Below are 14,582 nucleotides of genomic sequence, written 5' to 3' on the forward strand. Positions count from 1 at the left end.
AATGCTAGGTGGTTCTGAGTAAGGCGGAGGTGAGTGGGAAGTGAGTTCCAAGTTTTAGCTGCTAGGTAGGAGAAGGATCTACCTCCCATGGTGGTTTTGTTGATGCGAGGTACAGTGGCAAGGGCTTGGTTGGAGGATCGTAGCTGGCGGGAGGGGGTGTAGAAGGATAGTCGTGTGTTGAGGCATTCGGGTCCGATTTCGTAGAGTGCTTTGTGTGCGTGGGTTAGGAGCCGGAAAGTGATCCTCTTATTGACGGGGAGCCAGTGGAGGTTTTTCAGGTGATCAGAGATGTGTTCTTTACGTGGGATGTCTAATATGAGCCTGGCTGAGGCGTTCTGGATGCGTTGTAGTTTTTTCTGGAGTTTTGCGGTGGTGCCGGCGTAGAGGGTGTTTCCGTAGTCCAGTCGGCTCGTGACCAGAGCGTGGGTGACTGTTTTTCTAGTTTCGGTAGGGATCCAGCGAAATGTTTTTTTGAGCATGCGAAGAATGTTGAAGCAAGATGAAGAAACGGCGTTGACTTGTCTGTTCATCGAGAGTGAGGAATCCAGGATGACGCCCAGGTTCCGTGCGTGGTCCGTCGGGATGGGTGCTTTTCCTAGGGCCTCTGGCCACCAAGAGTCGTCCCAGGCGGAGGGGGAGGTACCTAAGATGAGGACTTCTGTTTTGTCTGAGTTCAGTTTCAGACGGCTGTGCTTCATCCATTCGGCTACTTCTTTCATTCCTTCGTGTAGGTTGGTTTTGGCCGTGTTAGGGTCTCTGGTGAGTGATAGGATCAGTTGAGTGTCGTCGGCGTAGGAGATGATGTTGAGGTTATGTTGGCGTGCGATGGCTGCGAGGGGGCTCATGTATACGTTGAAGAGGGTGGGACTGAGTGAGGACCCTTGAGGTACGCCGCAGATGACTTCAGTAGCCTCTGACTTGAATGGTGGAAGGCGGACTCTCTGGGTTCTTCCGGAGAGGAACGAGGTGATCCATTCCAGTGCTTTTCCTTGGATTCCGATGTTTTTGAGGCGTTGTAGAAGGGTGCTATGGCAGACTGTGTCGAAGGCTGCGTAGAGGTCGAGGAGGATGAGGGCGACTGTGTCTCCATTGTCCAGTAGAGTTCGAATGTCGTCTGTTGCTGCGATGAGGGCGGTTTCGGTGCTGTGCTTGGCTCGGAAGCCGGACTGTGAGGAGTCGAGGGATTTGTTGGTTTCGAGGAATGCGGCGAGCTGGTTGTTGACAGCTTTCTCGATTACTTTGGCCGGGAAAGGAAGGAGTGAGATAGGGCGATAGTTTTTGAGTTCGGTGGGGTCAGCTGTGGGTTTCTTCAGGAGGGCGCTGAGTTCGGCATGTTTCCAGCTATCCGGGAAGGTTGCGGAGTTGAAGGAGCAGTTGATGACGTCTCGGAGGTGCGGTGCAATAATGGAGTCTGCTTTGTTAAAGATGTGGTGAGGGCAAGGGTCTGTGGGGGATCCTGAGTGGATAGAGTTCATCAGACGGATGGTGTCCTCAGTGGAGATTGGCTTCCAGTCATTGAGGGTGTTCAAGGGGTGTGGGGGTCCTGCAGGGGGATGGGTGGGTTGGTCTTCGGGTTGGTTGTCGAAGCTGTTGTGGATGTCTGCAATTTTGTTGTGGAAGAATGAGGCTAGGGAGTCGCAGAGGGCTTGAGAGGGGGTGATGTCGTTGGAGTTGGCTGAGGGGTTGGTAAATTCCTTGACGATGTTGAATAATTCCTTGCTGTTGTGGGCGTTGTTATCTAGGCGGTCCTTGAAGGCTGTTTTCTTGGCATTTCGGATTAGTTGGTGGTGTATGCGGGTGGCGTTTTTGAAGGCGTCCTTGGTGCTGGTGGTTGGGTCTTTTTTCCAGGCCTTCTTGAGGGAGCGACAAAGTTTCTTGGATTTCTTAAGGTCATCGTTGAACCAGGAGGCCTTCTTGCTGCCTAGTTTGATTTGTCGTTTTTTCAGTGGTGCTAGGATGTCGGCGCTGTTGGATAACCATTGGGTGAGGTTGGTGGCTGCTTGGTCTGGGTTTGAGGAGTGGGCGGGGGGCTTTTGAAGAAGCGATGAGGAGATCTGGTCGATGGTGATTTTGTTCCAGTTTCTTAGCAGAGTGGGTTGGGGGTGGTTGTTGGATGTGGGCTTGTTGTAGGTGAAGTGAACGCAGCTGTGGTCAGTCCAAAGGAGGGCTGTGGTGTGGCTGAAGGAAACATGCTTGCTGGAGGTGAAGATAGGGTCGAGGGTGTGACCTGCGATGTGGGTGGAGGTAGTGACAAGTTGTTTAAGTCTGAGGTTTGCGAGGTTGTCCAAAAGGGTGGTGGTGTTGCGGTCGTTTTTCTTTTCAAGGTGAAAGTTGAGGTCTCCCAGAAGGATGTAGTCCTCGGAGGGGAGCGTGTGTGGAGTGATGAAGTCCGTGATGTCTTCACTAAATTGTGCGCGGGGTCCTGGTGGCCTGTAAAGGAGGGTGCCTCTGAGTGTGGTCCTGGGGTCGATGTGGATCTGGAAGTGAAGGTGTTCAGAGTTGGCGAGATTGACGTCTGAGCTGGTTGAGATGCGGATGGATTTCTTATGGACGATAGCGATGCCTCCTCCTGTGTGGCCGGTACGGTCCTTGCGAATGATCTTATAGCCTTCCGGGATGGCAATGGTGATGTCTGGGGCTGAAGAGGCATTCATCCATGTTTCTGTCAGGAAGGCGACGTCCGGAGAGATGGTGTCGAGTAGATTCCAGAGGTCAATGGCGTGTCTGTGGACCGAGCGGGTGTTGAGCAGGATGCATTGTAGGTGGTTGGGATCGGATGTCTGTTGAGTGTTCGTAGATGAGGAGTTGTTGTTGGTGCCGTCGAACTTGCAGGAGTAGCAGGAAAAGGGTCCATGGGTGTGTCCAGGACCGGCCTGGATGCAGCTGAGGGAGCGGCTGGTCTTGGGTGTCAAAGTTGTCATAGTTCTGCCTGATCTTGTGGTGGAATAATGTGCTGAGTTTGTTGCTGAGGTCTTAGGGAGGGTGAGACATCTGTGGTCTCGCTGTTGGGTCTAGCGAACTCTTTGACGATGGCAAAGACGTCTGTGCTGTTGTGTGCGTTTGATTCTGTCTTTGATGGCCGTTTTTGTTTGTGGTTTTAAGGAGAAGGTGGTGTGCGTTGACAGCGTTTTTGAAGGTTGCTTGGGTTTCTGGGATTTTGTTGTTTTTCTATCTCTTCTTGAGTTGTCTGCTGGTACGTTTGGACTTGTGGAGGGCTGAAGTTAACCAGATGGCTTTCTTGAAGTTTTGCCTGCCTGGTGTTTTCTTGAGGGGTGCTGTTGTGTCAGCTCAGTTGGAGATCCATTGGTGACGGTTGTGTGCTGCAGTGTTGGCGTCTGCTGGTGGTGCGGTCATGCTGAGAAAGTTGATGAGAAGTTCTTCGGTGGCCTTGTTCCAGCTATAACAGATGGGTCAATGGGGGGGGGAGAGGGGGATGGTGAACAGTGGGAATGGCTAAGTGCACACAGTGCTGGTTGGTCCAGAGGCGTTCGGTGGTGTGGCTGTAGGTGAAGGTCTAGCTTGTGTCTGGCTGTATGGGTCGATGTGGTGACTAGCTGCTTGAGTCCGATATTGGCGAGGTTCTCCAGTAGGGTGTCGGTGTTTTGGTCACTGGGGTTGTCCAAGTGGAAGTTGAGGTCTCCGAGTAGGATGTAATCGGTGGATGCTAGAGCCTGGGGTGCGATGAGGTCTTCAATGGCATCATTGAAGGGTGGGGGCCAGGGGTCCTGTAGATTTGGGAGCCATGGAGGGTGGTGTTGGGGTTGCTCTGGATCTGGAACGGGAGGTGTTCCATGGTAGTCGTTGAGTCATTCGAGTAAGTGGTCAGTTGGTGGGTGTTCTTGGGGATGATGGCTTTGCCTTCTCCTGGTCGGTTGGCGCTGTATTTGCGGGTGATTTTGTAGCCGCAGGGGATCCTTATCACTTGTTCGTCATTCTTGTTGTCCTTAAGTTCAGCTTTTATTTTCAAGTGCAACAAATGCGAGGTTGGAGAACTCCATCGGACTGCAGATTTAGAACTGTAACAAAAAAAACAAGTCAGCAGGCCTTTTCCATCTATGAACTCATGATCTCGAACAACATCCCTGTATCAATCAGGACCGCCCAACATTGCTCCCATTTAGGAAAGAGTTGAGGACTTCCTTCTTTAAAAATAATTTATGTTTATCATTGGCTCTAGCTTCAAGCTAGGTTTGCAGTATAGAAATAACATATACATACATACATAAAGAAGCTGGCCTAGCCTACACTAATGCTTGAATACTTTTGAAAAACTCTTGTGAAAATGTTCATGGGAGAGTTGAGAATGGTTATCCCACCAGAGAACCCCTGGCATCCAGTTAAGATTTTATCAAGAGTAACAAGTCCACCTTTTAAGCCACTACATCACTGCAAGCCTCAATGTAGATAGTTGTCTACCTAGTAGCAGTCACTTCCTCAAACAGTTAGCAAACTACACGCCCCATTACCAGATGAACAGTTCCTGCAAGTTTACAAAGACAAAGATAAATATGCACCCAGAGTTAAACATGCACTCCTGCTCTACATTATCAGAATTGAAAATGTATGAAAAATAAGACCGTTTTTTGCACTGGCACAGTTTGGTATATTCTGTTTTCTACTCGTGCGGAGACTAGGGGTGGGCGGAATTTGCGTAGTCGTGTTACGCAAAGCTCAGCATAAAAAATGTCTGTGAGCACACAGAATTCTGCAAACACGCGGAATTACTTCTTCCGCTCGTTCACAATGCTTTTTTCCTGTTTGCGTGCCCGGGGGGAAATATCTTGTGAACTCACATTTTGAAAACATGAACAAGCAAAAAATTCTACGAAGCCGCGGATCGCGGAGGTTTTGGCAATTCCACTTTCTCAGCGGAATGTGAAATTTCCCAAATTCCACAAATTCCGCAAGTGGAACTGAATTTACCGCCCAGGCCTAGCGGAGACACCACATAGAAATACCACAGGCTGAGTCCACGTGTGATAAAGATGCAACCATGGCTTTTCTACCCAACATACCTCTAGTAGATATTTGTAAAGCAGAAACATGTGGTTCTGTGCATCCTTTCATAAAATATTTCTCTGGTGACATCAACATATTCGGTCGTTGAGGTATGTGGATCCGATGTTGTTGAGGGATTTGTAGGCGCGGATGAGGAGTTTGAAAGTGATACTCTTCTCAACGTGGAGCAAGTATATGCTTTGTAGGTGTTGGGTCATATGTTTGTGGCGTGGTGTCCCTAGAATGAGCCTGGCTGCGGCGTTCTGGACCTTACAGATTCTTTTAAGTTATGGCACAACCTGTGATGTGCCACAGCTTGCTGCAAATGGAAAATGTTACTCACTTGCAAATACTATCTGCTTGTCCTGTTGCAGGCTCACATGCATCACACACTTGCTGTATGGTTGGAAAGTATATAGGTTGCTCAGATTAAGCAGTTTATTTTTTTTATTTTACACATATAAGCAGTTGTACTCCGATGGAGAAAACAACACAAGGAGTTTAATTGGAGTCTGCGCGCTGATGCATTATGTCTTTCTGGTATGGGATTACGAGTCGTTCTCCAGATCAAAACTCAATCTTAAATTAATTATTTTTAGTAGTCAGAGCCCAACCCATGAGAGGTCACCACATGTGAACTGTAGAACTACAAGCAGCAAATGATTGTTTACAGGTAGTAACATTTTCCTTCCTTCCTAGATATTACTGTCCACCTTTCTCATATTATAACCGTGCATTTCTTTCAAGAAATATTTCCCATGTATAATTTTCAGTGTTCATTTCATTCTACAGCACAGCAGCCGACGACAGAAAGTATGAACGGGAAAGAGAAACGTAAAGCTTCTGGAGGAAGGAAGAATTTTGCTTATAAAATGAATGAAAGAAAACACCAAGGAATACACAGGAGGGAGAATTTTAACAATAAAACACCACTTGCAAGGCAGAAAAGAATAAGCACCAGCCTAAGAGCTTATGCCTGTGCTGAGTGTAAGAAAACATTTACTGGAAAGACGCAGCTTTTACTGCACGAGCAAACACACACAGATCGGTATCCCTACACTGAGCATGAAATGAGGTTTGCTGATAAGGCAACACATGAAAAAACTCACAAAGGAGTGAGGCCTTTTCACTGCGATTTCTGTGAGAAAAGTTTTACTAAGAAGGGACATCTTCTACAACATCAAAGCGTACACACAGGAGAGAAGCCTTATCACTGCACTGTGTGTTCCAAACCCTTTTCTCAGAAGGCAAACCTTGTACTGCATCAAAGAACACACACCGGGGAGAGGCCTCATCACTGCACTGTGTGTTCCAAACCCTTTTCTCAGAAGGCGACCCTTGTGCGGCATCAAAGAACTCACACAGGAGAGAGGCCTTATAACTGCACTGTGTGTTCCAAACCCTTTTCTCGGAAGGCACACCTTGTACTGCATCGAAGAACACACACCGGAGAGAGGCCTTATCACTGCACTGTGTGTTCCAAAAGGTTTTCTCGGAAGGCGTACCTTGTACAGCATCAAAGCGTACACACAGGAGAGAGGCCTTATCACTGCACTGTGTGTTCCAAGGGCTTTACTCTTAAGGCAGCCCTTATACGCCATCAAAGCGTACACACAGGAGAGAGGCCTTATCACTGCACTGTGTGTTCCAAGGGCTTTACTCTTAAGGCAGCCCTTGTACGCCATCAAAGCATACACACAGGAGAGAGGCCTTATAACTGCACTGTGTGTGAGTAGAGGTCCCTTGTACGGCATCAAAGCGTATACACAGACCAGAGGCTTTATCACTGCACTGTGTGAAGCAAGAGCTTTGATCTTAAGGCAAGCCTTGTACGCCATCAAAGAACACACAGGCGACGGCCATGACGCCGTACAGGATATGGAAACTGCTGTAAACAAAAGGTGGTGCTCAGCAACCTCAAGGAACACTTACAAGATGGAAGCCTGCTCCAAGCACTGCCAAAAAACCTTCATTTAAAAAAAAGAAATGTGATCTTCTACATCATCTAAGAATCTACAGCTGAAGTTAGACCTCCTATGACATCTAACAATCCTTCCGGGCTGAGATCCTTCCTTTCCTCTGAATGTCAGAAGAGCTTTGAGTTAAAGGACAAACTCTAACTTTCGCAGCGTCTCCAAAAAGAATGTAGGTTCTTCAACATCACTAACGTCACTTCACTAAGCAATAAACTTCACAGAGGCTGCTTCACTGCGAATTAAACCTGTCAGACTCTCATGAAATGTGTGCAGTGTTGAGGACATGTTACCAACTCAGGATCATAAACTATCCTGATAGACATAACTTCTGGGATTGAACAAAAAATTATTGAAAGACCTGAGCACATGGGAAAAAGAAACTAGGAGAAGAAATAGGAATCCATAACCACTTGAGTACAACAAATATAAACTCCTTTCATCACTAAAGCAGGAACTACTACTCGCTATCAGTATCTTCGGACCGGCTGTGTAAATATTCTGTACAACCCATCCAGGCTGAGAAATCAAAAGAGGATTCATGGCTGTCCGGATTCTAACAACATACAAAGGTGGCACCAACCATATCATTCTGCAGTTTCAACTGTCGAGACTGTGACACATTTCACAATGTTTTGAGATGGTTTATTATGGTGGGAATTTTCTTTTTTTTTTTTGATAATCAATTTTATTATCATTTTGAAAAGAAAAAAAAAAGACAGCATACATCTTACACAGTAAAGCCAATTCCATCTCCAACAGACAGTAAAAGAAAAACACTGTGTGGGTGGGAGTATTTATGCAAGCCACCCAAGCTGGAAAGCAGCACCCCATTACATGGGAGAGCCAAAGCTGGCAATTTAAAACAGCAGGTTCAGCCAATTGACACCTCGTGGGACAACCATGTTCCTTCTGGGCCATGCACCAATCCACTCCCTGGTGCCACTTTTGCAGGGTAGGGGGGTTGGGCTGGGCCCAGGCCGCTGCAATATTTCATTTAGCCACAGCGACCGCAGTTCCCAGAGAATGTTTGTCCACTCTAGAGCCGTCCAAACCTTCAAATACACCCAGGGAAGACGTAAGGGATCGCGTGGAACCTGCCGACCCAAGGTCTGTGTGAGCTCAGATTCCACCTCGGACCAAAAGGGGTCAAGGCCTGGGTAAAGCCAGGCCATATGGTAGAAGTCGGCTGGAGTTTGGTCGCTATTTTGATGAGAATTAAATACCCAAAAACTAACGTTCACATATATTACAAAACAAAGCAGATTGTCTGGTGAAGATACTGTAAGGAGTATTTCATTGTATGCTGTGATGTGTTTTGTGAGGTCAGTTGTGTCCTTTTCTAGTGTGAGGGGTGAGATTAACAACTAGACACTGCTGCTGTGAGCTGTTTGCCAAGAATGTCTTATTTTACGCAATAAAACTTTGCTAATAAACCAATCTGCCTGCCTGTTTCATGTGGTGATGAGACAGGAGATACTTCAAACTCATCAGTACGTTCAGAGTGTCTGTTTTCTATCTTGGTGATTAGTCTGTCACGGAAGAGGGTGGGGAGGAACTTACTCTCCCCTGCAGCCCTTCCACCAACAGTCCCTCAGATGTGAGGCGTTCCAGTGTGTAGTTAGCTCCATCACTGTGTTTATTAGAGTAGTGCAAGCGTTACAAGTACAATTTGCACCGTTGATGTTTCAGAAGACAACTTTGAAGTTTAATAGTGTAATTGCTTTGGGAACACCTTTGTCCCTTGGACCTTTTCCTTCGCTAAGCATATTGGTTAGCTTAAAATAGATGATTACTCTGGACACTGTGCCATCTGTGGGCGCACAAGGCTTGCCTCCAAACTATTATATCGAAGCAACAGCACTAGTGTATGAAGTCTTGAATCATCCTGGTGAATGTTGAGTGTCTAGTTACGAAATGAAAGGAGGACCCCGCACAGGTTAATTGGGGACTGGGGGGATAATAAATCTAAAACAGACTCGGGCGTCCCCTCAACAAAGAAAACACACAAGTTGAGTATTTTACCCAAGAATCAGCATGCCGTTATTTCGGCGGGAAAGGTAAAGTTACAAGATTTGGAATATAATCTCTAAGAGCGTACTTCAACTAGGGAGGCAAAATCTATGGATCAACAATCCTATATATCTGCCGTTTGAATTTTAAAATTCAAACATAAGCATTAGTCTCTACGAGAATGAATAACACAGATAGAACAATTTAGAGTAATTTAAAAAGATATTTTCCACACCATGAATTTCGTAAACCTCTGTTGTACATTTATTACATTTCAAAACAAAATTGATCTTCATACAGTATACAAATTTTAAAAAAAACATGATTATACATTTTATAAAAGCAATTTAAAACAAAGAATCACAAGTCGACGCGGCGTTTCGGTATTCTGTATTTCTACCTTCTTCAGGACTGATTCTAGACAAATTTAAAAAGATTTAAAAAACAGGGTTACATTTCTTACATTGGTGCGGATATCTAGTCAATCAATCCTCTATATGGTCACAATACATAGTCACTATAGTGTACTCTTTAGACATTTTTAGTAAACAAGGCATTCACCTTTTACATCAAGTCTTGGCATTTCCATATTTCAAAGTCTTTTACCCCTTTAGTTTCAATTAATCCCCCCATTCCTGGAACACATCTAGCTCTATTAGTGTACATTCCTATGCTTAGACAAAACTAATGGTGTTTACCTTTCCCTTGGACTAAGAAGTCCAATGCTCAGGAGGCCACCTTTAGGACCTCAGTCTAAATACATATAGGGTTTTCATTCTTACACATACCTTAAATTAGGTAGGGCAAGTTCTCCACTGGACACAGTTTACTTCAATTCTGCACCTTGTAGCCTTCGGATTACTTGGCTTTTATTTCTCCGGGATATTGATTCTCAGTTTTGATGTCACTGGTTGAGATAAATATATAATAACGATGTTTTCATTACATCCCACCCCTACGGGTTTATTGTTACGACCTTATTTTAAATTATGGATCAGAAAAAGTGTGTTTAGTTAGTACCTGATTTTCAAGGTAAATTAGCTTGGTCTTGGACTGCCAGGAGGAGCCACCGTATTCCTAGTCATGGGTTTCATGAGAGACTATACATTTACTCCTTTCCCTCGTTTAACAAATGGCAACAGAGGGTATATAAACAGATCAATGTGAAAGTAAGACTATAAATTAAACTAAGAAGATAGCACGTATGACGTTATACCTTCCACACTTTGTATTGTCTATGAATAGAAAGGACTTCGAATCCATAAAGGAGGAACTTGGTAGCAACTTATCCTGAATATTGCGCCAGTCACCAAATGTGGAATGGTGAGTGATCCCGCATTTTTTAAGACTCATTAGGATCGTGTTGGGTTCTAACAAAGTAATGCTAATATGTGCTAATATGGAATAATTAAAAATTCCCTAGGGTCATTGATGAAACCCATGACTAGGAATACGGTGGCTCCTCCTGGCAGTCCAAGACCAAGCTAATTTACCTTGAAAATCAGGTACTGACTAAACACACTTTTTCTGATCCATAATTTAAAATAAGGTCGTAACAATAAACCCGTAGGGGTGGGATGTAATGAAAACATCGTTATTATATATTTATCTCAACCAGTGACATCAAAACTGAGAATCAATATCCCGGAGAAATAAAAGCCAAGTAATCCGAAGGCTACAAGGTGCAGAATTGAAGTAAACTGTGTCCAGTGGGGAACTTGCCCTACCTAATTTAAGGTATGTGTAAGAATGAAAACCCTATATGTATTTAGACTGAGGTCCTAAAGGTGGCCTCCTGAGCATTGGACTTCTTAGTCCAAGGGAAAGGTAAACACCATTAGTTTTGTCTAAGCATAGGAATGTACACTAATAGAGCTAGATGTGTTCCAGGAATGGGGGGATTAATTGAAACTAAAGGGGTAAAAGACTTTGAAATATGGAAATGCCAAGACTTGATGTAAAAGGTGAATGCCTTGTTTACTAAAAATGTCTAAAGAGTACCCTATAGTGACTATGTATTGTGACCATATAGAGGATTGATTGACTAGATATCCGCACCAATGTAAGAAATGTAACCCTGTTTTTTAAATCTTTTTAAATTTGTCTAGAATCAGTCCTGAAGAAGGTAGAAATACAGAATACCGAAACGCCGCGTCGACTTGTGATTCTTTGTTTTAAATTGCTTTTATAAAATGTATAATCATGTTTTTTTTTAAATTTGTATACTGTATGAAGATCAATTTTGTTTTGAAATGTAATAAATGTACAACAGAGGTTTACGAAATTCATGGTGTGGAAAATATCTTTTTAAATTACTCTAAATTGTTCTATCTGTGTTATTCATTCTCGTAGAGACCAATGCTTATGTTTGAATTTTAAAATTCAAACGGCAGATATATAGGATTGTTGATCCATAGATTTTGCCTCCCTAGTTGAAGTACGCTCTTAGAGATTATATTCCAAATCTTGTAACTTTACCTTTCCCGCCGAAATAACGGCATGCTGATTCTTGGGTAAAATACTCAACTTGTGTGTTTTCTTTGTTGAGGGGACGCCCGAGTCTGTTTTAGATTTATTATCCCCCCAGTCCCCAATTAACCTGTGCGGGGTCCTCCTTTCATTTCGTAACTATACACTCGGCTTGTAAGCTGAGGAGGTCTTTTGTTAAAGTGCAAATCAGCACATTGGTATAATTTTAAGAAAATACCGGCATACTTAACTTAACAAGTATCCCTAAAAAATCCTTAATATGGAAGGTATAAAAACATACAGCTTTTCAGAGGATCAATTTGATAGATTGATAAATAAGAGATCACGCAATACCACCACAATACGATTGGATAAAAGTGATGAGGAACAATGGGAAAAGTTATGGAACCTAAAAAAGAAAGTAGTCAGAGCAGAGCTACACGCAGAGTTCTTGGTGGAATACTGTAAAAATGGAATTATTCCCAAAGGTTTACAAGTAACTAATGAACCAGGGATCTTCATCACAGACAAAAAATTCATAGACAAATGGACACTTGTGGCTAACAGGTGTAGTAGAGATTGGATCTTGCTCATTGTAGAAACAGCGGAAGAATTTATAATTATTGAGAAGAAGGAAATAGAAGATATGGAAATGCAATTGAGGGACAGCACTAGACGACGCTAAAGCTAAATTAAAAGAAATTCAAAATGATGTGGATAGTTATAGCGAGTATTTGATCAAGAAGAAGAGTAACAAACTAAAAAAAGATATAGAAAATTATAACCCGGAAATTGTATATCCATATCTCCAAAAAGACTTCTATGACCGTCCCAAAGAGAATTTCCAACCCCGTAGACAGTGGCAAAACCAACCTAGAAACCAATCTAAAAAACGTGTGAGTATTTTTGACTCCTCATTCAGTAGTACAGACTCAGAGGGGGAAGTAGGAAATGAAAAACATCAACAAGAAGGAGAGACAAATAGACAACAGCAAACAACTACAAAGGAGAGTCTAGCTTTTTTATTCAGGCGCAACCAAATGTTTGGACAACAGAGAGGGAGAGGGAGGGGCAAAAACAACTACAATCAGGTACAATATACTCAAGCCCAGAACCCTCAACGTCCTCGAACAAGGAGCGAGAAACAGTGGGATTAGCACAAAATAAAAAGGCAGCAGTGATTAATCTGTCAGATCACGAACTAACCACAATAGAAACCAAACTGTTTGAGAAGGGACTTGGATATGCAATATGTTCACCTGTCGATAGATATGCCTTAGAAAGAGACCTACAGAACTTTTTTAGAAAAGTAAGACTCCAAATCTTTTTTGAAGGGATAGAAAGACTTGAGAGACACAATAAATCTGGATTAAAAAACAAGTCCACATGGGTCCCCCCTCTTAATGCGGTACACAAAGATGTAGAGGCTTTCGAAAGATCTGTGGATAAGAGCATTGATAACCTTTTAAAACAGAAAAACTGGACATCATATAACCTGACTAGGGAAGAGAAGGAGGCCCTAAAATCTTTAGAACAGGACAATACCCTAACAGTGAAGCCAGCTGATAAGGGTGGAAGTATTGTAATCATGAACAGTCATGATTACGATAACAGAATGCTCAAACTATTGAATAATAATAACCACTACAAAAAATCGAATAGAGAGGAATGGCAAACCTTGAAGGGTGAAATCGAAAGAATGCTGAGACTAGCTAGAGAGGATGAAATCATATGTGAGGAAGAATTTGCATTTATGCTTAATAAAGATCCACTAATTCCGGCACTGTATGGCCTTCCGAAGGTACACAAAGATATCTGTGACCCCCCCATGAGACCCATAGTATCATGCATAGGATCACTAACAGAGCCCCTTAGTAAGTATGTGGAAGTATTCTTACAACCTCTCGTACAACAACAAAGATCCTATGTGAAGGACACCACCTCTATGATTAAGAGGGTGGAGAACTTAAGCTTCAATCCAGAGTCACAGGTATTGGTGACTCTGGATATTGAAGCGTTATACACGAATATCCCTCAGAACAACACTATTGAAATCATGGAGGAGATCCTGAGTGATAACCAACAGGACTTAACGAACCATCAGACTTTCATAATTGACTGTATAACCATAATCCTCAAAAATAATATCTTCCTATACAAAGACAACCTTTTTAGGCAGATTAAGGGGACCAGCATGGGGGCCACCTGTGCCCCTAGTCTGGCATGTTTGTATGTGTCAAAATTCGAGGACAAACATGTCTACAATATAGCCGCCCCTTTTTATGAAAACATCTCGGAATGGGGGCGCTATATTGATGACATTTTCTTTATATGGACAGGAGGAATGGAAGACCTCAACGAGTTCCTAGCATGGTTGAATCTGGGAGATGTGAACCTGAGATTCACATCACATATTAGCAGAAGTCAGGTAGAATTTTTGGACATCATTATCAAACACAAAGAAGGACAGCTAGTAGTAGAACTGTACACTAAACAAACTGATAGAAACAGTATGTTACACTATGAAAGTAACCACCCAGGGTCACAGAAAAATAATATCCCCTTCGGTCAGTTTCTTCGCCTTAGACGGAACTGCACCTCAATGGCAGACTATGAAACCCATGCCACAAACCTAAAAGAAAAATTCCTCGAAAGAGGGTATCCTAGGCGAATGATTAGACATGCTTACAAACGAGCTAAATATTTTAACAGAGAAAACCTTTTTAGCCCAAAAAAGAAGAGCCAGGATATAGCACAGCCAATTATATTTGTGACCAATTTCTCACAAGTTAGTTTCAAAGTTAAAAATATAATAAACAGAAACTGGCATCTCATTGCAGACAAGGCTCAGGTCCCTATTCCTAAGCCTATGTTCTCGTACCGGAGAAACAGAACAATTAGGAATTCTCTGGTACATACATACAAAGAGAACTCTAAAATTCACCAAACCACGATTGATAACAACCCTTTACCCACTGGAACCCATCCATGCATGGGGTGCGTAAACTGTACCAGTATCCTCAAAGGCAGCCAGATCACTGTAAATGGAAAAACAATATATATAAAAAATTTCATTAATTGTAGAACCAAGAACGCTGTCTATCTAATCCAATGCCCCTGCAACAAGCC

General features: G+C 43.4%; 1 protein-coding gene across 1 annotated transcript in view; it reads left to right on the forward strand.

The window, feature by feature from the left end:
- Positions 1–7,679, forward strand: part of LOC147736888 (uncharacterized) — a 43,480-nt gene extending 35,801 nt beyond the window's left edge. The window contains exon 3 of the mRNA XM_086953557.1: positions 5,791–7,679. Within this exon, the coding sequence (XP_086809683.1) occupies positions 5,791–6,734 (944 nt within the window). The 3' untranslated portion in view covers positions 6,735–7,679. The remainder of the gene's footprint in view (positions 1–5,790) is intronic.
- The last annotated feature ends 6,903 nt before the right edge of the window (positions 7,680–14,582 follow it).

This window comes from Lissotriton vulgaris, chromosome 1_2 (assembly GCF_964263255.1).
Source record: "Lissotriton vulgaris chromosome 1_2, aLisVul1.2, whole genome shotgun sequence".
In the NCBI taxonomy this organism is placed as follows: domain Eukaryota; kingdom Metazoa; phylum Chordata; class Amphibia; order Caudata; family Salamandridae; genus Lissotriton; species Lissotriton vulgaris.